Source organism: Zosterops lateralis (genome assembly GCF_965231275.1).
Source record: "Zosterops lateralis genome assembly, chromosome: 34".
NCBI lineage: Eukaryota > Metazoa > Chordata > Aves > Passeriformes > Zosteropidae > Zosterops > Zosterops lateralis.
This window is the reverse complement of record NC_139794.1, coordinates 835,774-859,690: the sequence shown is the minus strand read 5'-3', so window position 1 is coordinate 859,690 and position 23,917 is coordinate 835,774. Positions and strand designations below refer to the sequence as shown.

The window sequence follows — 23,917 nt, the reverse complement described above, 5'->3', positions numbered from 1 at the left end:
CCCGCTGAGCGAGGGGGGGGAGGGGCGGCCCCGGGCCCCGCCCCCTCCATCGCCCCTCCCCCACCCCGCCCCTCCCCCACCCCCCTCGCCGGGGCCTCGCCGGGATCGGAAATAAATAAATAATAAATAAATAAACCAGCCCGGGGTCGTTAATTGGTTGATTAATTAATTAATGGATTAATGGGGATTGACGGGGGTGACGTCATCGGGGGAGGGGCCGGAGTGACCAATGGTGTGGTCAGTTTGTGACCCAGGACAGAGTGACCAGTGCTCTGGTCAGTCCCTGAGTGACCCCAGGACAGAGTGACCAGTGCTGTGGTCAGTTCGAGTGACCCCAGGACAGAGTGACCAGTGCTGGGGTCAGTGACCCCAGGACAGAGTGACCAGTGCTGGGGTCAGTGACCCCAGGACAGAGTGACCAGTGCTGTGGTCAGTGACCCCAGGACAGAGTGACCAGTGCTGTGGTCAGTGACCCCAGGACAGAGTGACCAGTGCTCTGGTCAGTGACCCCAGGACAGAGTGACCAGTGCTCTGGTCAGTGACCCCAGGACAGAGTGACCAGTGCTGGGGTCAGTGACCCCAGGACAGAGTGACCAGTGCTCTGGTCAGTCTCAGGGAGTGACCAGTGCTCTGGTCAGTGACCCCAGGACAGAGTGACCAGTGCTCTGGTCAGTGACCCCAGGACAGAGTGACCAGTGCTCTGGTCAGTGACCCCAGGACAGAGTGACCAGTGCTGTGGTCAGTGACCCAGGACAGAGTGACCAGTGCTGGGGTCAGTGACCCCAGGACAGAGTGACCAGTGCTGGGGTCAGTGACCCCAGGACAGAGTGACCAGTGCTGTGGTCAGTGACCCAGGACAGAGTGACCAGTGCTCTGGTCAGTGTAAGGAGTGACCAGTGCTGGGGTCAGTGACCCCAGGACAGAGTGACCAGGGCTGTGGTCAGTTCTGGGCGGTCACTCCTGCACTGGCCCCTCCCCCACCCGGAAAATTTCAGGATTTTAATTAAATTTTTTAGAGTTTTTCCCGACAATTAATGAACTCGTCAATTCACTCATCAATTAATGATTTAATCCATCAATTAACTCATTAACTCATTAATTAACTCATTAACACACTCCCAGTTCATTAACTCATCAATTCATTCATTAACTCAACTAATGAATAATTCACTTAATAAATTTGTTATTTAACCAATTAATTATTTCATTATCAATTCATTAGCTCATTGAACCATTAACTCATCAATTCCTTAATTAGCCCATCACCTCATTAACTAACCCATTAATTAACTCATTAACTCCTTTATTAACTCATTAATTCCTTTATTAACTCATCAATTCCTCCATTTTCTCTTTAATTAACTCCTTAATTTAATTACAGCTCCAATTATTCCCCCTCGGGGGGGGCGGGGGGGAGGGGGTCACTTCCCGCCCCTCCCCCACTCAATAAATCCATTTCCGGGTTCGAGCCCCTCCCCCGTTTGATGACGTCACTGGGTGACGTCACGCTGGTGATGACGTCATCACTTGTGGTAGAAGCGCTGGCCCTGCCCGTGGGGGAGGAACGGGCCGTGCCGGGCCTGGGGGGGAGGGGCGTCAGGGGGGGGAGGGGCAACGAGGGCCCCGCCCCCTCCTCGGGTGGGGGGGGAGGGGCTGAAAGGGGGGAGGGGGATAAAGGGTGGGGGAGGGGTCTGAAGGTGGGTGGGGGAGGGGCTTAAAGGGGTTTAGGGGAGGGGTTTAAATGGAGGAGGGGTTTGAAGGGTGGGGGAGGGGCTTAAGGGTGTGGGGGAGGGGTTTGAGGGGTGGGGGAGGGGCATAAATGGGTGGGGTCTAAAAAGGGGGAGGGGTCTAAAGGGGAGGGGCTTAAAAGGGTGGAGGAGGGGATTAAAGAGAAGGGGAGCAGCTTAAATGAGTGGGGGAGGGGCTAAAAAGGGGAGGGGGAGGGGCTTAAAGGGGATTGGGGGAGGGGTTTAAATGGAGGGGGTTTGAAGGGTGGGGGAGGGGTCTGAAAGGGTTGGGGAGGGGCTTAATGGGTGGGGAGGGGGTTAAGGGGGGAGGGGTTTAAAAAGGGGAGGGGTTTAAAGGGGTGGGGGAGGGGGGTTGAAGGGGTGGGGGAGGGGCTTAAAGAGCCAGGTCTTAAGGGGAGGGGGAGGATCTTAAAAGGGGAGGAGCTTAAAGATATGGGAGGGGTCTGAAGGGTGGGGGAGGGGTTTTGAAGGGGGTGGGGGAGGGGCACTCACGTGGGGGGGGGGCGGCTGGGGGGCGGCGCCGTGGGGGGGGAAACTCCCGGGGGAGGCGGGCGCGGGGGGGGGCGGGGAACGGCAGCGCCGGCTGGAGGGGGGGGGGGAGGGGCGGTGAGGGGGGCAGGGAGGGTGGGGGAGGGGCACGTGGGGTGCCCATCCCCCTCCCAAAAATTAAAAAAAAAAAATCCTGCGGGAAAAGCCACAAATCTGCCCCTCCCCCACCCACTTGTGCCCCTCCTCCCTCACATTCTGCTCCTCCCCCAATTTTTCCCCTCCCCCACTAAATTCTGCCCCTCCTCCCTCAACTTTGGCCCCTCCCCCAATTTTGCCCTCCCTCTAAATTCCTGCCCCTCTCCCACCCGATTCTGCCCCTCCCCCCACAGAATTCTGCCCCTCCCCCACCCAATCCTGCCCCTAAATTTCTTCCCCTCCCCCACCTGATTCTTCCCCCTCCCCCATCCCACTTTGCCCCTCCCCCATCAATCCCTCCCCCACCCAATTCTGCCCCTCCCCCCTCAGTCCCCTCCCCCCAATCCCTTCTCTCATTTCCCCTCCCCCTCCCCCCCCCCGCACCTTTGGGTTCCCCTGGATGGGGACGGGCAGTTGGGGGCTGGGCAGGAGGGCGGGGCCGGGGTGCAGCGCCTGGGGGGGGAGGGGCAAAGGGGGGGAGGGGTGAGACCTCCCCCCGCCCCTCCCCCACCTTCCAAACCCACCCCCGGGTCTGATTTCCCCTCCCCCACCTCACTGCCCCTCCCCAACCCCCTTTGCTGCTCCTCCCCCACACTCCCAAGCTCCCTGATTGGCTGTTGACCCCTTTAGCCCCGCCCCCTTTTAGCCCCGCCTTCCTTGTCACTCACGGGGCTCGCTGAACCTTGATTGGCTGATGCTCCCTTAGCCCCTCCCCCTTTAGCCCCGCCCCATCACGGGATTGGCCACGCCCCCTTTTAGCTCCACCCCCTCCTGTCACTCCCAGGCTCTCTAAACCCTGATTGGCCCCGCCCTCTTTAACCCCGCCCCATCAGAGGATTGCTGAACCTGATTGGCTGTTGCCCCTTTAGCCCCACCCCTTTGTCAATCACAGGCTCGCTGAACCCTGATTGGCCCGCCCCCTTTGGCCCGCCCCCGCTGTCACTCACGGGCTCGCTGAACGCTGATTGGCTGTTGCCCCTTTAGCCCCGCCCCCCACCCCCCCGCTGTCACTCACGGGCTCGCTGAACCCTGATTGGCCCCGCCCCTTTAGCCCCGCCCCCCCCCCGCTGTCACTCACGGGCTCGCTGAACCCTGATTGGCTGTTGGCGTGTTCCAGCTGCTTCTGCAGCGGCAGCGACGAACTGGGGGGAGGAACCCTGGGGGAGGGGCGGGGTCACCTCAGCGGGGGCACAGGTGAGCCCAGGTGAGCCCCAGGTATCCCAGGTGTGTCCCCAGGTGAGCCCCAGGTGTGTCACTGTAACCCCCAGGTGTGTCCCAGGTGTATTTTGGGGTCCCAGGTGTGTCCCCAGGTGTATTTTGGTGTCCCCAGGTGTGCCCAGGTGTCCCCAGGTGTCCCCAGGTGTATTTGGGTGTCCCCAAGTGTCCCCAGGTGTATTTTGGGTGTCCCCAGGTGTATTTTGGTGTCCCCAGGTATTCTCACCTGGCTGGGCGGGGGGAAGTGCCCGTGGAGGCCGAAGGCGCCCCCTGGCGGTTGCTGGGGCAGGAACGGCAGCGCCGGGAACGCGGCGGGGGCTGGAACCAGTATAGACCAGTATAAACCAGTGTGGACCGGTAACAACTGGTAACCTCCCAGTCCATCCCAGTGCTCCCAGTCCCCCACAAACCCCTCCCAGTCTCCCCCAGTCCCTCCCAGTACCCCCATTTCCCCTCCCAGTCCCTCCCAGTATATCCCAGTTCCCTCCCAGTCTCTCCCAGTCCCTCCCAGTTCCCCCACTTCCCCTCCCAGTCCATCCCAGTATAACCCAGTCCTCCCCAGCCCCTCCCAGTCCCTCCCAGTTTATCCCAGTCCCTCCCAAACACCCCAAAAACCCTCCCAGTCCCTCCCAGTCCCCCCCAGTATATCCCAGTCCCCTCCCAATCCCTCCCAGTCCCTCCCAGTTCCCTCCCAGTTCCCTCCCAGTCCCTCCCCGTCTCCCCCAGTCCCCCCAGTCCCTCCCAATCCCTCCCCAGTCCCTCCCAGTTTATCCCAGTCTCCTCCCAGTCCCCCCAGGCCCCCCAGTCTCACCCCGCAGCTGTTGGGCTCCTCCATAGGCCGGGGGGGGCTGGGCGGGGGGGAAGGGTGGGGGAGGGGCCGGGCTCTGCCCCACGGCGAAGGGGGCGGGGCCGGGACCCCCCTGGGCCCCCCCAAACCCCGCGGGGTCCCCCCCGGCCCCGAAGGGGGGCTGGGCCCCGAAATGGCGAGGCTGGAACAGGGGGAGGCGGGTCAGAAATTGGGGAGGGGTCCAGGAATTTGAGGGGTCAGGAATTGGGGAGGGGGCTCAGATTTGGGGTCAGGAATTGGGGAGGGGTCCCAGGGATTTGAGGGGTCAGGAATTGGGGATTTGGGGTCCTCAATTTGGGGAAGGGTCCCTGAAATTTGAAGTCAGAAATTGGGGAGGGGGTCCCTGAAATTTGGGGGCTCAGACTTGGGGTCGAAATTTGGGGAGGGGTCAGAAATTTGGGGTCAGGAATTGGGGATTTGGGGTCAAAAATTGGGGAGGGGTCCTGAAATTTGGGGGGTCAGGAATTGGGGAGGGGGGTCCCCAAAATCTGGGAGTTCAGGAATTGGGGGGGAGGTCCTGAAATCTGGGGAGGGGTCCCAGGGATTTGGGGTCAGGAATTTGGGGAGGGGGCTCAGAAACTTGGGGGGTTAGAAATTCCAGTCAGAAACTGGAGAGGGAGTCTTGAAATTTGGGGAGGGGGTCCTGAAATTTGGGGGCAGAAATTGGGGAGGGGGTCCCTTAAATTTAGGGGGTCCAAGGGGTTTGGGGAGATCAGAAATTGGGGAGGGGTCCCAGGGATTTTGGGTGGGACCCCAAACCCCCTCCCTATAAAAAGAACCTTCAAATTCCCCCTGGGACCCCCCAAACCCTCCCCAAAATCCCCCCAAATCCTCCAGGGACCCTCCCCCACCCCCCAAAATTCCCCAAAACCCCCCAAAATTTTCAGGGACCCTCCCCCACCCCCCGAATTCTCCAGGGACCCTCCCCCCAGCCCCCAAAATCCCCCCAAATCCCCCCAGACACTCACACTGATCACGGGGGGCCCGAACATCTGCTTGGCCCGATCGGCCCCGATGAGCCCCGAGCGGGGCCCCCCCGGGCTGCCTGTGGGGCCCAAAATAGCCAAAAATTAGCCCAAAATTAGCCCAAAATTAGCCAAAAAATATCATAAAATTATCCCCAAATTATCCCAAAATCACCCCAAAATTATCCCCAAAATCAGCCCAAAATTATCCCAAAAATATCATATAATTATCCCCAAAATTATCCCCAAAATCAGCCCAAAATCAACCCAAAATTGCCCCCAAAATCAGCCCAAAACCAGCCCCAAATTATCCCAAAATGAGCCCCAAGCGGGGCCCCCCCGGGCTGCCTGTGGGCCCAAAATCAGCCAAAAATTAGCTCAAAAATATCATAAAATTATCCCCAAAATTATCCCAAAATCAGCCCAAAAAGTATCTCCAAAATTGTTCCAAAATCAGCCCACAATTGTCCCAAAATAATCCCCAAAATCAGCCCCAAATTAGTCCCAAATCAACCCCAGGAACCCCCAAATCCCCCAAAATCCCCCAAGATCTCCCAAATCCCCCCCAAATCCCCTCCAAATCTCCCCCAAAATCCCCCAAATGCCCCCAAATCCCTCCCAGGACCCCCCAAAATCCTCTCAAATCCCCCAAATCTCCCCCAAATCCCTCCCAAGGCCCCTCAAATCCCTCCAATTCCTCCCAAATCCCCCCCAGGACCCCCCAAATCCCCCTAAAATCCCCCCAAATGCCCCCAAGACCCCCCAAAATCTCCCCAAAATCCCCCCAAATCCCCCCTAAGATCCCCCAAATCCCCCCCAGGACCCACCAAAACTCCCTCAAATCCCCCCAATTCCCCTCAAATTCCCCCAAATTCCCCCAAAATTCCCTTAAATCCCCCCCAGGATCCCCCTAAATCCCCCCAAAATCCCCCCCAAATCCTTCCTAGGACCACCAAAGCCCCCCAAATCCCCCTCAGGATCCCCCAAATCCTCCCCAGGACCCCCCCAAATCTCCAAAAATCCCCCCAAATCTCCCCCCAGGACCCCCAAAATCCCCCCAAATCCCCCCCAGGACCTCCCAAATCCCCCAAACACCCCCTAAAATCCAACCAAATCTCCCCCAAATCCCCCCCCAGGACCCCCCAAAACCTCCCAAATCCCTCCCAGGACCCCCCAAATACCCCCCCAAATCCCCCCAAATCTCCCCAAAATCCCTTCAAATCCCCCCAAATCCCTCCCAAGTCCCCCCAGATCCCCCCCAGGGTCCCCCAAATCCCCCCCAGGACCCCCCAAATCTCCAAAAATCCCCCCAATTCCCCCCCAGGACCCCCCAAATCCCCCCAAATCCCCCCGTACCCCCCGTACCCGCCATCCCCAGCAGGTGGGCCCCGGGCACCCCGAGGCTCTGGGGATACGTGGCCGTGGTCAGAGTGGTCAGGTCACTGCAGGGGAGAGAAAACAGACCAAAAATCATCAAAAATGGCACAAAATCCACCCAAAACCATCCAAAAACACTTCAAACTGCCCCAAAATGGCTCAAAATCAGCCCCAAATGGTACAAAATCCACCCAAAATCACCCGAAATGGCTCAAAATTGACCTAAAATGGTACAAAATTGACCCAAAATGGCTCAAAATCAAATCAAAACAGCTCAAAATCAGCCCAAAAGGCTCAAAATTGACCCAAAATGGCACAAAATTCACCCCAAATTAGCCCAAAATTAACCAAAATGGTACAAAATCGACACAAAATGGAACAAAATGTTACAAGATTGACCCAAAATGGAATAAAATCCACCCAAAATGGCACAAAATTGACCCAAAATGGCACAAAATTGATCCAAAATGGCACAAAATCACCCAAAGTGGCACAAAATCAGCTCAAAATGGTACAAAATTGACCCAAAATGGAACAAAATCCATCCAAAATCAGCCCAAATGGCTCAAAATTGACCCAAAATGGCCCCAAATCACCTCAAATTATCCTGAAACAGCCCAAAATTACCCAAAATGGTACAAAATTGACCCAAAATGATACAAAATCGACACAAAATGACACAAAATCAGCTCAAAATGGCACAAAACCCACCCAAAATCACCCAAAATGGCACAAAATTGACCCAAAATCAGCCTAAAATCTCCAAAAATGGTACAAAAATGACCCAAAATGGCACAAAATCAACCCAAAATCAGCCCAAAATCCGCCCAAAATGTTACAAAATTGACCCCAAATGGTATAAAATCAGCCAAACCAGCCCAAAATCACCCCAAAATGGCACAAAATCAGCCCAAAATCAGCATAAAATCTCCAAAAATGGTACAAAAATGACCCAAAATGGCACAAAATCACCAAAACCGGCACAAAGGCAGCTCAAAATGGCACAAAATCCACCCAAAATCAGACAAAAAAATTTCCCTCAAAATACCCCCAAATTCCCCCAAATCCCCCAAAAATCCCCAAAAAATCCCCCCAAATTTCCCTAAAAATCCCCCAAAATTAAATAAATCCCCCCCAAATCCCCAAAATTTCCAAAAATTCTCAAAAAAACCCCCAAAAATTCCCAAACAAATCCCCCAAAAAATCCTCAAAAAATCCCCCAAAATCTCCCCAAAAATCCCTCAAAAATTCCCCCAAAAAATTCCCCCAAAATCCCCCCAAATAATCCAAAAAAATTCTCAAAAATCCCCAAAAATCCCCCCAAAATCCTCAAAAAATCCCCCAAAAATCCCCAAAAAATCCCCAAAAATTCTCAAAAAAATCCCCTAAAAATTCCCAAAAAATCCCAAAAAAAAACCCAAAATCCCCCAAAAAATCCTCAAAAAAAATCCCGAAAAATCACTCAAAAATCCCCCAAAAATCCCCAAAAATCCTCCAAATTTCCCCAAATTTCCCAATTTCCTCCAAATTTTCCCAAATTTCCCCCAAAATCCCTAAAAATTCCCAAATTTCCCCCCATTTTCCCACCTCTGCTCTTTGCGGCGCCGTTTCTCCTCCTCGTGCAGAACCTTCTTGAGCTGCAGGAAGAGCTGGTGCTTCTCCTCCTGCAGGGCCCCCAACTTCTCCTGCAGCTTCAGCAGCTTTTGGGGGGAAAAATATAAAAAATTTGGGGTGAAAAACTGAAAATTGGGGGAAAAAATTCCAATTTTTGGGGAAAAAATGGAAAATTTTGGGTAAAAAATCAGATTTTTTTGTTGAAAAAATGGGATTTTTAAGAGATTTTTAAGGGGATTCTTCTTCTGCAGCTTCAGCAGCTGATTTGGGGTGACAAATGGGGATTTTGGGAAAAAATATAAAAAATTTGGGTTAAAAAATGGGATTTTTTGGTGAAAAAATGAGAATTTTAAGGGGATTTTCAGGGGATTTCTCCTCCTGCAGGGCCCCCAACTTCTCCTGCAGCTTCAGCAGCTTTTTGGGGGAAAAAATGGGGATTTTGGGAAAAAAATACAAAAAATTTGGGGTGAAAAATGGGAATTTTGGAGAAAAAATGGGAATTTTTTGGGGGAAAAAAGAAAATTTTGGGGATTTTAGGGTGAATTTTTGGCTGGAATTTTGTCTTGAATTTCTGAGGATTTTGAGGTGAATTTTTTGGGATTTTGGGGCGAATTTTAAACAGATTTTTTTTGGATTTTGGGGTAAATTTGGGGTGTTTTTTGGGCTGAATTTTGGGTGGATTTTTTTGGGGAATTTTGGCTGGAATTTCTGAGGCTTTTGGGGGGAATTTTTGGGAGATTTTGGGGTGAATTTTTGGGGATTTTTTGCGGAATTTTGACTGGAATTTCTGAGGATTTTGGCTGGAATTTTGGGGGGATTTTGGGGTGAATTTTCGGGGTTTTGGGGCAGATTTTGGCTGGAATTTTGGGTGGATTTTGGTAGGAATTTTTGGGATTTTGGGGTGAATTTTTTGAGAATTTGGGGCTGAATTTTTGGCGAATTTTTCTGGGATTTTGGCTGGAAATTTTGGGATTTTGGGGTGAATTTTTTGAGATCTTGGGGTGAAATTTTGGGTTGTTTTTTGGGTGGAATTTTGGGGGGATTTTGGCTGGAATTTCTGGAGATTTTGGGGTGAATTTTCAGGAGTTTTTTGGATGGATTTTGGCTGGAATTTCCAAGGATTTTGGGGTGAATTTTTTGGGGATTTGAGGATGAATTTTGGGCGAATTTTTTTGGGGATTTTGGCTGGAATTTCTGAGGATTTTGGGGTGGATTTTTGGCGATTTGGGGGTGAATTTTCAGGGGTTTTGGAGGGAAATTTTTTGGCGATTTTGGCTGGAATTTTGGGTGGATTTTTTGGGATTTTTTTGGGGGGGATTTTGGGTGGTTTTTTTGGGAATTTTGGCTGGAATTTCTGGAGATTTTATGTGGATTTTTTGGGGATTATTCTTTGATTTTTAGGGTGGATTTTTGCGATTTTGGGGTGAATTTTTTGGAATTTTTTGGGTGTTTTTTGGGTGGATTTTGGGGCGAATTTTTTGGAATTTTTTGGTGGTTTTTGGGTGGATTTTGGGGTGAATTTCGTGTAAATTTTTTGGGGATTTTGTGTTAAATTTGGCTGGTTTTGGGGTGTTTTTTGGGTGCTTTTTGGGTGTTTTTTGGGGTGTTTTTGGGCACCTGCTCGCGGGTCTCCTCCAGGCTCATCCTCTCCTCCAGCTCCTTCCTGCGGCGCCGCTCCTGCTCCTCCCGAACCTTCTGCTCCATCATCTTGTCCACCTCCTCCTCCTCTGCGGACACGGGTCACCAGGGGTCACTCAGGGGTCAGTCAGGGGTCACCAGGGGTCACCAGGGGTCACCCAGGGGTCAGCCAGGGGTCAAAGGGACACCCAGGGGTCACTCAGGGGTCACTCAGAGTAACTGGGAGTCACCCAAAGGTCACTCAGGGGTCAGTTGGGGCACCCAGGGGTCACTCAGGGGTCACTCAAGGGTCAGGGGGTCACTCAAGGGTCACCCAGGGGTCAGCAGGGATCAGTCAGGGGTCAGTCAGGGGTCACCCAGGGGTCAGCAGGGGTCAGCAGGGGTCAGGGGGTCAGCCAGGGGTCAGTCAGGGGTCACACAGGGGTCAGAGGATGAATTCGGGGTCCCAAGGGGATTTTGGGGTCACCCAGGGGTCAGAGGGACACTCAGGGGTCACTCAGGGGTCAGGGGGTCACGCAGGGGTCATGGGGTCAGCCAGAGGTCAGTCAGGGATCACTAAGTGTCATTCAGAGGTCAGGGGGTCACCCAAAGGTCACTCAGAGTCATTCAAGGGTCACTCAGGGATCACCCAGGGGTCAATAAGGGTCACTCAGGGGTCATGGGGTCACACAGGGGTCACTCAAGAGTCACCCAATGGTCACTCAGGGGTCACAGGATGAATTGGGAGGGTCCCAGGTAGATTTTGGGGTCACCCAGGGGTCACTTAGGTCTTTTGGGGGGCGTGGCCTGGACGGGGGAAGGGACACACCTGTGGGCGTGGCCTGTCGCCATGGGAACAGCCCTGTGGGCGTGGCCTCACCCCACAGAAAAGGCGCCAAACCCCCCATCGTTGCCATGGAGACGCCGAGGGGGCGTGGCCTGTCACCACAGACACCCCCGAGGGGGCGGAGCCTGTTGCCGTGGAAACCCCGGGTTTGCCGCCATTAACCCCCCCCGGGGGCGTCTCCTGTTGCTATGGAGACCCTGAGGGGGCGGGGCCTGGCACCAATCAGAACCCGGGGGCGGGGCCTGTTGCTATGGAGACGCTGATTGGCGTGGCCTGGCACCAATCAGAACCCGGGGGTGGCTCCTGTTGCTATGGAGACTCTGAGGGGTCTGAGGGGGCGGGGCTTTTCCTCATAGAGACGCTGAGGGCCGCGGTTGCCGCCATTAAACCCTCGGTGGGGATTGTGGGCTCTTGTTGCCATGGAGACCCCGGGGGTGGCTCCTGTCGCCATGGAAACCCGCCCTGTCCCCTCAGGGCCCCCTCAGGCCTTTCCCCGTCCCCGTTCCCCCTCCCGTTCCCGGTTCCCGGGCTCACCCTGCCGCTTGCGCTCCCGCTCCACCATGACGTGGCGGTGCAGGGCCCGCGCCATGGCCGAGCTCAGCTTCGGCCGCTCCAGCAGCGCCGGCATCGTGCGGGGCGAGGCGAGGCGAGGCGAGGCGAGCGAGGGCGGCGGGCACCGAGCGGGGCCGGGGCCGGGGCCGGGGCCGGGCGGAGCTTCCGCTTCCGGGGCGCCGGGAGACCGCGGCCTCAAGCGGGGACACGCCCACAGGGGTAAGCCACGCCCCCTTTAGGCAGAACGAGGCTAAACCACGCCCCTTTCTGCCAGAACGAGGCTAAACCACGCCCCTTCTGCCAGAATGAGGCTAAACCACGCCTACAAGCCTTCCGTGAGGGGAAAACACGCCCCATTCAATGTAATGAGGCCAAACCACGCCCCTTTCTGCCAGAACGAGGCTAAACCGCGCCCACAAGGGCGGGAACTATGCTAAGCCACGCCCCTTTATGCCAGAACGAGGCTAAACCACGCCCCAAACCTGCCGTGAGGGGAAACCACGCCCCATTTAATGTAGTGAACCCAAACCACGCCCCTTTTTTACCAGAATGAGGCTAAACAACGCCCTAATTACCATATAAGGATAAACCACGCCCCTTCACTGAAAGCAATTCAAAACCACGCCCCAATTACCATACAGGGATAAAGCCACACCCCTTTACGTGAAAATGAGGCAAGGCCACGTCCACATTTCCTTATAAGGCTAAACCACGCCCACATTTCCATGTAAGGAGAAGCCACGCCCCTTTTGGTGCCGTGTGCAGCTTTTTAGGCCCCTCCCCCACCCCAGGACCCCCCAATTTTTTTTTTTTTGCCCCTCCCCCACCCCCAAATTTTTCAGCCCCTCCCCCCGCAAAGTTCTTTGAATTTTGGGATTTTTTTAAATTTTTTTTTTTAATTTTATTGGGGGGGAGGGGGAGGGGAAAAGAGGGGGAGGGGCTGCGACCTCCCCCCTCCCCCACCCTCGCAGCAGCTTTAAATAAAAATTCCTTTAAAAAAAAAAAAAATTAAAACAAAACCAGAAAAAAAAAATCAAAATAAACAAACAACAAAAAAAAAAATCACAAATTTTTTTTTTTCCCCCCCCAAAAAAATTTCCCCCCTCCCCCCCCGCCCCTCCCCCATCCCCGGATTCACATTTGGGGCAATAAATAAAGGGGGGTGGGGGAGGGGCGGGGTGGGGGAGGGGCTGTGCAGTGGGGGGGGGGAGGGGGGGAAGTGCTGGGACCCCTCCCCCCCCCCAAAAAAAAAAAAAAAAAAATTGGGGTGAAACTCCCCAAAAATTTGCTCAGGGACCCCCCCAAAAAAAAAATTTTGGACCGTCCCAAATTCAGCTCTGGGGTGGGGGGAGGGGCCCCCAAATTTTGGGAGATTTTGGGGGATTTTTCCTTTTTTTTTTTTTTTTTTTTTTTGAGGGGGGGGGGTGTCCTAATTTTTTGGGGGAATTCCCAAATTTTGAAAGGGGTTTCCCTAATTTTTTTTTTTGGGGGGGGGGTTCCCAAATTTTTTGGAGGGATTTTCAAATTTTTTGGGGGGAATTTCTAAATTTTTTTTTTTGAGGGAATTTCCCCATATTTTTGGGACGAATTTTTTCTGTATTTTGAAGGAATTTCCCCGTATTTTTGGGATGAATTCCCCCATTTTTTGGGGCCAAATCCCCCCATATTTTTGGGGTAAATCCCCCTATATTTTGGGAGAAATTCTCCCATATTTTTGGGGTGAATCTCCCCCATTTTTTGAGCAAACTCTCCCATATTTTTGGGACAAATTCCCCAAAATTTTTGGGATTAATTCCTCCATTTTTTGGGACCATTTTCCCCATTTCTGGGACGAATTCTCTCAAATCTTTGGGATAAATTCCTCCATTTTTTGGGACAAATTCCTCCAAATTTTTGGGATTAATTCCTCCATATTTTTGGGACAAATTCCCCCAAATTTTTGGGATAAATTCCCTCATTTCTTGGAACAAACTCCCCCATTATTGGGACAAATTCCTCTAAATTTTTGGGATTAATTCCTCCAAATTTTTGGGACAAATTCCTCCAAATTTTTGGGACAAATTCCTCTAAATTTTTGGGACAAATTCCTCCATTTTTTGGGACAAATTCCTCCAAATTTTTGGGATGTATCCCCCCATTTTTGGGATGAATCCCCCCATTTTGGGGACAAATCCCCCCATATTTTTTTGAAAGAATACTCTTATTTTTTGAGGAAATCCACCAAATATTTTTGGGACAAATTCCTCCATTTTTGGGACAAATTCCCCCAAATTTTCAGGACAAATTCTCCCATTTTTTTGGGCCAAATCCCCCCATTTTTGGGGTGAATCCCCCCATATTTTTAGGCAAAATCCCCCCATTTTTTTGGGTTAATCCTCTCATTTTTGGGACAAATTCCTCCAGATTTTCAGGACAAATTCTCCCATATTTTTAGGCCAAATCCCCCCATATTTTTGGGCCGAACTCCTCCATTCTTGGGGTGAATCCCCCAATATTTTTGCAACGAATTTCCCCATATTTTGAGAGAATTCCCTCAATATTTCTGGGTTGAATCTCCCCATTTTTGGGGTGAATCCCCCCATATTTTTGGGCCAAATCCCCCCATTTTTTGGGGTTAATCCTCTCATTTTTGGGACAAATTCCTCCAGATTTTCAGGACAAATTCTCCCATTTTTTTGGGGCGAATCCCCCCATTTTTGGGCCATTTTTGGGGCCATTTTTGTGTCTCCTCTCAGTCCACCCTGACGAGCAGCCCGGCCAGCACGGTGGCCCCCGGCTCCTTGGTGACCCACTCGAGCTGGGCGGGGTCCAGCCCCTGGGGGGGCTCCAGGCTCGGGGGGGGGCTCAGCGAGGGGGGCCCGGCCCGGAACGAGCCCGGACGGACCCAAACCTCAAAGGCCACCTGGGCGCCCCGGGGCCGCGGCCAGCCCGGCTCTCGGAACCTGCACAGGGAGGGAAAAAAACCATCAGGAAATATCCTAAAATATCCCAAAATATACCAAATTTATCCCAAAATATCCCAAAATTCTGTCACAAAAAATCCCCCAAAAAATCCCCCTAAAATAACCCAAAATCTATAAAATATATTCTCAAAATATACCCCCAAATATCTCAAATTTATCCCAAAATATCCCAAAATTCAGTCACAAAAATATCGCCAAAAAAATCCGCTCAAAATCGCTCAAAATCCTCCCAAAATAACCCAAAATCTACTAAAAATAACCCCAAAATACACCCCCAAATAGCTCAAATTTATCCCAAAATATCCCCAAATTCAGCCACAAAAAAATCGCCCCAAAAAATCCCCCTAAAATAACTCAAAACAATCCAAAATCTACTCAAAATAATGCAAAATCTACCCCCAAACCCAACCAGGCTCCCACAATCGGGAGGGAGAAAAACCGTCAGGGAATATCCTGAAATATCTCAAAATATGCCAAATTTATCCCAAAATATCACAAAATTCAGTCACAAAAAATCATCAAAAAAATCCGTTCAAAATAGCCCAAAATCCTCTCAAAATAACCCAAATTCCACCCTACAATCCACTCAAAAATAATTCTAAAATCCACCCCAAGAGGTCAGGGAATTTTCCAGAATGTCCCAAAAATTCCCATCAAAAATCTCCCAAATCCCACATTCCCCAAGCCCCGCCCATTCCCCAAGCCCCGCCCACTCAAAAAGCCTCACATGGCCCCGCCCATTTCCCTTTAGCCCCGCCCATTGTCCATTAGCTCCGCCCATTCCCCATTAGTCCCGCCCATTCCCCATTAGCCCTGCCCCTTCCCCATTAGCCCCGCCCACTGACGTCACTCTGCTGGCGAAGCTCTCCATGGCCCCGCCCATCCCCCGATTTAGCCCCGCCCATTCCCCATTAGCTCCACCCATTTTCCATTACCCACGCCCATTCCCAATTAGCCCCGCCCATTCAACAAAACCCACGCCCATTCCCCATTAGCCCCGCCCGTTCCCCCATTAGCCCCGCCCACTCCCCTTTAGCCCCGCCCACTTTCCACTAACCCCACCCGTTTCCCATTAGCACCGCCCCTTTACCTTTAGCCCCGCCCATTCCCCATCAGCCCCGCTCATTTCCCTTTAGCCCCGCCCACTTACGTCACCCTGCTGTTCTCTGTGTCCCCACCCACTTCTCGTTAGCCCCGCCCATTCCCATTAGCCTCGCCCATTCCCCTTAGCCCCGCCCATTCCTCCATTAGCCCCAGCCATTCCCCTTTAGCCACGCCCCTTTCCCTTTAGCCCCGCCCCTTACGTCACCCTGCTGGCGAAGCTCTCCATGGCCCCGCCCATTCCCCATTAGCCCCCCATTCCCCCTTAGCCCCGCCCATTCCCCATTAGCCCCGCCCATTCTTCATTATCCCAATTTCCCTTTAGCCCTGCCCATTCCCCATTGGCCCCACCCCTTTCCCTGGCCCCGCCCCTTTTTAGCCCCGCCCACTCACGTCACCCTGCTGGCGAAGCTCTCCATGACCCCACCCATTCCCCATTACCCCGCCCATTCCCCATTACCCCCGCCCATTCCCCATTAACCCCGCCCATTCCCCATTAGCCCCACCCATTCCCCATTAACCCCGCCCATTCCCCATTAGCCCCGCCCATTCCCCATTACCCCCACCCATTCCCCATTAGCCCCGCCCATTCCCCATTAGCCCCGCCCACTGACGTCACTCTGCTGGCGAAGCTCTCCATGGCGGCGTAGCCCAGGGCCGGGGACAGCACCAGGGGGGCGGGGCCGGGTGGGCGGGGCCCGGAACCGGAAGGGGCGGGGCCTGAGCGCGGGTGGGCGGGGCCAGAGGGGTCGGGCCGCCAGGGGGCGCTCAACAGAGACCAGGGGCCTGGGGAGAGGGGAAAAGGGGGCGGGGCTTAGGTGGGTGTGGTCCAAAAAAGGGGCGTGGTTTAAAGGGCGAGGGGTTTGGGGTTTTCTACTTTGTTTTTTTGGTCCCGCCCCCTTTTTTGAGGGTTCCTCCCCTCCATTTTTTGGGTTCTATTTCCCATTTTTGGGATTTTATTCCCCATTTTTGGATCCGCCTTCCCCATTTTTGGGGTTCCAATCCACATTTTTGGGGTTCCATTCCCCATTTTTGGGATTTTATTCCCCATTTTGGGGATTTTATTCCCCATTTTGTGGATTTATTTCCCCATTTTGGGATCCGCCTTCCTCGTTTTTGGGGTCACCTCTCAGTTTTTGGGATTTTATTCTCCATTTTTGAGATTTTATTCCTCAGTTTTGGGGATTTATTTCCCTATTTTGAGATCCCCCTCCCCGTTTTTGGGCTTCCATTCCCCATTTTGGGGTCCAATCCACATTTTTGGGGTTCTATTCCCAGTTTTGCGATTTTATTCCCCAATTTGTGGATTTTAACCCCCATTTTGTGGATTTATTTCCCCATTTTGTGGATTTATTTCCCCATTTTGTGGATTTATTTCCCCATTTTGTGGATTTTTTTTCCCATTTTGGGATCCCCCTTCCCCGTTTTTGGGGTTCCATTCCCCATTTTTGGAGTTTTAATTCCCCATTTTCGGGTTCCAATCCCCATTTTTGGGCTCATTTTCCCATTTCTGGACTCCCCCTCCCCATTTTCAGGGTCCCTGATCCCATTTTTGGGCTCCTTTTCCCATTTCTGGACTCCCCCTCCCCATTTTCAGGGTCCCTGATCCCATTTTTGGGCTCCCTGATCCCATTTTCCGTCTCCTTTTCCCCATTTTCTGTCTCCCTTTCCCGGTTTTTGGTGTCCCCACCTGGCACGAGCTCCCCGCGGTCGAGGCTGCGGCGCACGGCCCCGGCGCTGGTGCCGTGGTAGGCCCGGGGCCACTTCTGCCAGCCGCCCCCTCCTTCCGCCCGCGGCTTCGGCCTGGGGACCCCAAAACACACCCCAAAATCAGACACAGGGCCTGGGGACCCCAAAACACAGCCCAGAGTCAGTCAGAGGGCCTGGGGACCCCAAAACACAGCCCAGAGTCAGACACAGGGCCTGGGGACCCCAAAATACACCCCAAAATCAGCTGAGACCCCAAAATACACCCCAGAGTCAGACAGAGGGCCTGGGGACCCCAAAACACACCCCAAAATCAGACAGGACCCCAAAACACACCCCAGAGTCAGACACAGGGCCTGGGGACCCCAAAATACACCCCAAAATCAGACAGGACCCCAAAACACAGCCCACAGTCAGACACAGGGCCTGGGGACCCCAAAATAGACCCCAGAGTCAGACAGGACCCCAAAATACACCCCAGAGTCAGACAGGACCCCAAAATACACCCCACAGTCAGACACAGGGCCTGGGGACCCCAAAACACAGCCCAGAGTCAGACACAGGGCCTGGGGACCCCAAAACACACCCCAAAATCAGCTGAGACCCCAAAACACAGCCCAGAGTCAGACACAGGGCCTGGGGACCCCAAAATACACCCCAGAGTCAGACACAGGGCCTGGGGACCCCAAAACACAGCCCAGAGTCAGACACAGGGCCTGGGGACCCCAAAAACAGACCCCAAAAACCACCCCGGACCCCAAAACACAGCCCAGAGTCAGACAGGACCCCAAAAACCACCCCAAAACCACTCCAGAGTCAGACAGAGGGCCTGGGGACCCCAAAAATAGACCCCAAAATCATCTGAGACCCCAAAAACCACCCCAGAATCAACCAGGGGGTCGGGACACCCCAAAAACCCACCCAAAACTACCCCGAAACCACCCCAAAATCAGCCCAAAATATACCCAAAACCTCCACAGGATCCCCCCAAAACCATCCTAAAAACAACCCTAAAATCAGCCCAAAACCACCCCAAAACCATCCCAGAGTCAGCTGCGACCCCAAAAACCACCCAGAACACCCCAAAAATCACCCGAAAATCAACCAGGACCCACCAAAATCACCCCAGAGTCGGCTGGGACCCCAAAATACACCCCAAAATCAACCAGGGGGTCGGGACACCCCAAAAACCCACCCAAAATCCCCCCAAAATACACCCCAAGATCATCCAACACCCCAAAAACCACCCCAAAGTCAGACAGAGAGGGTGGGACACCCCAAAATCACCCAGGAGTCACCAAAAAACACCCAAAACACACCCAGGACCCCCCAAACCCCCCCAAACCCTCTTCAAACCCCTCCCAGGACCCCCCAAACCCCTCCAGGACCCCCCAATTCTACCCCAAACCTCCTTTAAGCCCCCCCAGGACTCCCCAAAACCCTCCCAGGACCCCCAAAATCCCCTTCAAACCCATCCAGGACCCTCTAAACTTCCTCCAAACCCCTCCAGGACCCCCCAAACCCCCTGAACCCCCCTTTGAGCCCCTCCAAACCCCCTGAGGACCCCCCCAAACCCCTCCAAGACCCCCCAAATTCCCCCCAAACCTCTCCAGGAGCCCCCAATTCCACCCCAAACCCCCTTTAAGCCCCCTCAAGACCCCCCAAATCCTTCTCAGGACTCCCCAAATCCTTCTCAGGACCCCCCAAACCCCTCCCCAAGACCCCCAACCCCCCCCAAAGCCCCCTCAAACCCCTCCGGGACCCCCAAACCCCCTCTAAGACCCCCAAACCCCTCCAGGACCCCCAAAGCCCCTCTAGGACCCCCCAGATCCCTCCCAGGACCCCCCAAACCACCTTCAAACCCCTCCAGGACCCCCAAAACTCCCCCCAAACTCTCTGAACCCCCTTTGAGCCCCCCCAAACCCCTCCCAACCCCTCCCAGGATCCCCCCAGACCCCCCCAAATCCCTCCCAGACCCCTCAAATCCCCTCCAGGACCCCCCAAACTGCCCCAATTCCACCCCAAATCCCCTTTAAGCCCCTCCAGGCCCCTCCAAATGCCCCCAAACCCCTCCAGGACCCCCCAAACCCCTCCAGGACCCCCAAAACTCCCCCCAAACCCCTCCAGGACCCCCCAAATTTCCCCCAAACCCCTCCAGGACCCCCCAAACCACCTTCAAACCCCCCAAATCCCTCCCAAACCCCCCAAACCCCTCCAGGACCCCCCCAGGACCCCCCAAACCCCCCCAAACCCCTCCAGGACCCCCAAAACTCCCCCCAAACCCCTCCAGGACCCCCAAAACTCCCCCCAAACCCCTCCAGGACCCCCCAAATCCCCCCCAGGACCCTCCAAACCCCTCTCAGGACCCCCAAAACTCCCCCCAAACCCCTCCAGGACCCCCCAAACCCCTCCAGGACCCCCCAAATCTCTCCCAAAACCCCCCAAATCCCTCCAGGACCCTCCCAAAGCCCCCCAGGACCCCCCAAATCCCCCCCCGGGGGTACCTGAGGCTGAACCTGCACCAGCCCAGGGGCAGGGGGGGTTCCCGGGGGTCCCGGGGGTCGCCCCCTCCCCTCTCACAGCCCTCGCAGAAACAGCGGCTGCGCCTCGGCTCGGGGGCAAAGTACTCGTCTGCAACGGGGAAAAACGGGGTCCGGGACCCCAAAAACGGGTCAGGGACCCCCGAAAACGGGTCAGGGACCCCCGAAAACGGGTCAGGGACCACCGAAAATGGGTCAGGGGGCCCCGAAAATGGGTCAGGGACCCCCGAAAATGGGTCAGGGGGCCCCGAAAATGGGTCAAGGAGTCCCTGGAACCCCCAAATCCCTGAAATTCTCCCCAAATTCCCCCCCAAAAAACCATCAGGGACCCCCCCCCCCAAATCCCCCAACCCACCAAATCCTCCCGAATTCCCTCCAGGGATGCCCCAAATCCCCCCAGGACCCCCCAAATTCCCCCCAGGACCCCCCCAAATCCCCAAAATCCCCCCAAAATCCCTTCAGCACCCCCCAAATCCCTCCAGGACCCCCAAATAGCCCCCCAAATCCCCCCCAAGCCCCTCCAAAATCCCCCCAAATTCCCTCCAGGACCCCCCAAACCCCCCCAAATCCCCCCAAACACTCCCAAGACCCTCCCAAAATCCCTTCAGGATCCCCCAAAATCCCCCCGAAACCCCCCAAAATCCCCCCAGGACCCCCAAATCTCCCCCAAATCCCAACCAAAATCCCTCCAAGTCCCCCCAAATCCCTCCAGGACCCCCCAACCTCCCCCCAAACTCCTCCAAAATCCCCCCAAATTCCCTCCAGGCCCCCCAAATCCCCCCAGGACCCCCTAAACCCACCCAGGACCTCCCAAAATTCCCCCAAAACCCCCTCAGGACCTCCCAAAATCCCTCCAGGACCCCCCAAATCCCCAAAATCCCCCCAAAACTCCCTCCAGGACCTCCCAAAATCCCTCCAGGACCCCCCAGGACCCCCAAAATTCCCCCAAAATCCCCTCAGGACCCCCCAAACCCCCCCAAATCCCACCTGGCAGCAGCAGCAGGTCCTTGAACCGGGCACAAAGGGCCTGGTAGGGGCAGGGCTGGGGGGGCGCGGGGGGGCCCCAGCACAGACTCTCCTTCACCCCTGGGGGGCACAGGGGGGGCTCAGAGACCCCCCAAAACCCCCCCAAAAAATCCGGGGGGTCCCAAAACCCCCCGCCCCAAAATTTGGGGTTTCCAGGCCTTTCCCAACCCCAAAAATCCGATTTTTTTTCATTATTTTATACCAAATTTTGGGATTTTTTATCTCAAATTTTTGGGGTTTTTTGCCAATTTTGGGGTCCCAAACCCAATTTTTGGGGTCCCAAACCCATTTTTGAGGGTCCCAAACCCATTTTTGAGGGTCCCAAACCCAATTTTGGGGTCCCAAACCCATTTTTGAGGGTCCCAAACCCAATTTTGGGGTCCCAAACCCATTTTTGAGGGTCCCACACCCATTTTTGAGGGTCCCAAACCCATTTTTGAGGGTCCCAAACCCAATTTTGGGGGTCCCAAACCCAATTTTGGGGTCCCAAACCCATTTTTGAGGGTCCCAAACCCCATTTTTGGGGTCCCAACCCCATTTCTGGGGGTCCCAAACCCATTTTTGAGGGTTCCAAACCCATTTTTGAGGGTCCCAAACCCAATTTTGGGGGTCCCAAACCCAATTTTGGGGGTCCCAATCCCATTTTTGAGGGTCCCAAACCCATTTTTGGGGGTCCTAATCCCATTTTTGAGGGTCCCAAACCCAATTTTGAGGGTCCCAAACCCATTTTTGGGGTCCCAACCCCATTTCTGGGGGTCCCAAACCCATTTTTGAGGGTTCCAAACCCATTTTTGAGGGTCCCAAACCCCATTTTTGGGGTCCCAAACCCAATTTTGGGGGTCCCAAACCCAATTTTGGGGGTCCCAATCCCATTTTTGAGGGTCCCAAACCCATTTTTGGGGGTCCTAATCCCAATTTTGAGGGTCCCAAACCCATTTTTGAGGGTCCTAAACCCATTTTTGAGGGTCCCAACCCCATTTTTGGGGGTCCCAAACCCATTTTTGGGGTCCCAAACCCATTTCTGGGGGTCCCAAACCCGTTTTTGGGGTCCCCTCACCGTCCACCACGTCGGCCTTCTCGACGTCCCCGCGGCTCCGGGGGTCCCCACTGGGCCCCCCCCCCTCGGGACCCTCGGCCACGATCGTCACCTGGGGGGAGATTTGGGGTCCCTAAAACACTTTTGGGGGGTCCCAGACCCTTTTTGGGGTCCCAGGTCCAGCTTGGGGGGACTGGACCCCATTTTTGGGGGGTCCCAGTTTCCTTTTTGGGGGTCTTTGACTCTTTTTGGGGCCCCAGGTCCAGTTTGGGGGGGCTGGACTCCATTTTTGGGGTCCCAAAACCTTTTTTTTGGGTGTCTCAGGTCCAGTTTTGGGGGTCCCAAACCCTTTTTGGAAAACCCAAGCTCTTTTTTGGGGGTCCCAAAACCCTTTCTGGGGGTCCCAAGTCCCTTTTTGGGGTCCCAATTTTTGGGGTTTTAGGGACTTTTGGGGTCCCTGATTTTGGGTTTCTGAGGTCCCTGATTTTGGGGTTTTTTGGGGTGTTTTTTGGGGTTTTTGGGGTCCTCAATTTGGGGATTTTTAGGATTTTTGGGGTCCCTGATTTGGGGTTTTTGGGGTCCCTAATTTGGGGATTTTTAGGGTTTTTTGGATCCCTAATTTGGGATTTTTGGGGTCCCTAATTTGGGGATTTTTAGGGTTTTTTGGATCCCTAATTTGGGGTTTTTGGGGTCCCTAATTTGGGGATTTTTAGGGTTTTTTGGATCCCTAATTTGGGATTTTTGGGGTCCCTAATTTGGGGATTTTTAGGGTTTTTTGGATCCCTAATTTGGGATTTTTGGGGTCCCTAATTTGGGGATTTTTAGGGTTTTTTGGATCCCTAATTTGGGATTTTTGGGGTCCCTAATTTGGGGATTTTTAGGGGTTTTTGGGGTCCCCAATTTGGGGATTTTTAGGATTTTTGAGGTCCCTGATTTGGGGTTTTTGGGGTCCCTAATTTGGGGTTTTTGGGGTCCCTAATTTGAGGATTTTTAGGGTTTTTTGGATCCCTAATTTGGGATTTTTGGGGTCCCTAATTTGGGGATTTTTAGGATTTTTGGGGTCCCTGATTTGGGGTTTTTGGGGTCCCCAATTTGGGGATTTTTAGGATTTTTGAGGTCCCTGATTTGGGGTTTTTGGGGTCCCTAATTTGGGGATTTTTAGGGTTTTTTGGATCCCTAATTTGGGATTTTTGGGGTCCCTAATTTGGGGATTTTTAGGATTTTTGGGGTCCCTGATTTGGGGTTTTTGGGGTCCCTAATTTGGGGATTTTTAGGGTTTTTTGGATCCCTAATTTGGGGTTTTTGGGGTCCCCAATTTGGAGATTTTTAAGGTTTTTTGGATCCCTGATTTGGGGTTTTTGGGGTCCCTAATTTGGGGATTTTTAGGGTTTTTTGGATCCCTAATTTGGGATTTTTGGGGTCCCTAATTTGGGGATTTTTAAGGTTTTTTGGATCCCCGATTTGGGGTTTTTGGGGTCCCTAATTTGGGATTTTTGGGGTCCCTGATTTGGAGATTTTTGCATTTTTTTGGTCCCTGGATTTCAGGCCTCCCTGGGCGTATCCAGACGGGGTTTTTTGGGGTTTTTGGGGGTTTTTGGGGTGTTTTAGGGTTTTCACCTGCTGGCACTGCCCGTAGAGGTCCAGCAGGACGTAGCAGGGGCTGGGGACGCCCCCGGCCACGGGGCCCTGGTCCCGCCCGTTGATGAAGAGATGGAGCCGCCCCCCCCCGTCCACCAGCAGCCCCAGGACGGTCCCGGCCGGGAGCAGCTCCAGGCTGGGCCCGGGGAGATCTCGGATCTGGGGGGGAAAAATAGAGAAATTTGGGTCAATTTGGGGAAAAATTGGTGTTTTGGGGATTTTTGGGATTTTTTTGGGATTTTTTGGGGGCTTTTGGGGATTTTTTTGGGATTTTTTTGGGATTTTTTGGGATTTTTTTTGGATTTTTTTTGGATTTTTTGGGGGGTTTTTTTGCAATTTTTTTCGGCTTTTTTGGGGGATTTTTTGGGGGTTTTTTTCGGCTTTTTTTGGGATTTTTTGGGGGTTTTTTTGGGTTTATTTTCGGGGGTTTTTTGGGTTTT

At 53.7% G+C, this 23,917-nt stretch overlaps 2 protein-coding genes across 2 annotated transcripts in view; both read right to left on the bottom strand.

Moving 5' to 3' along the window:
• Positions 1-1,286: 1,286 nt before the first annotated feature.
• On the bottom strand, positions 1,287-11,644 carry GPS2 (G protein pathway suppressor 2). The gene is given in 13 exon segments (XM_083881579.1): positions 1,287-1,580; positions 2,241-2,300; positions 2,302-2,331; positions 2,817-2,885; positions 3,511-3,589; positions 3,874-3,875; positions 3,877-3,965; positions 4,459-4,636; positions 5,463-5,539; positions 6,825-6,901; positions 8,424-8,536; positions 10,068-10,177; positions 11,449-11,644. Coding segments are annotated over 13 exon segments (1,035 nt in total). The 5' UTR covers positions 11,543-11,644; the 3' UTR covers positions 1,287-1,523.
• A 2,712-nt stretch (positions 11,645-14,356) lies between these two features.
• NEURL4 (neuralized E3 ubiquitin protein ligase 4) overlaps positions 14,357-23,917 on the bottom strand; it is a gene marked incomplete at both ends in the record, with an annotated part of 38,043 nt that continues 28,482 nt past the window's right edge. The window contains 7 exons of the mRNA XM_083881578.1: positions 14,357-14,408; positions 16,145-16,316; positions 17,221-17,333; positions 19,742-19,868; positions 20,765-20,863; positions 21,861-21,951; positions 23,457-23,870. Coding sequence (XP_083737704.1) covers positions 14,357-14,408; positions 16,145-16,316; positions 17,221-17,333; positions 19,742-19,868; positions 20,765-20,863; positions 21,861-21,951; positions 23,457-23,870 — 1,068 coding nt within the window. The remainder of the gene's footprint in view (positions 14,409-16,144; positions 16,317-17,220; positions 17,334-19,741; positions 19,869-20,764; positions 20,864-21,860; positions 21,952-23,456; positions 23,871-23,917) is intronic.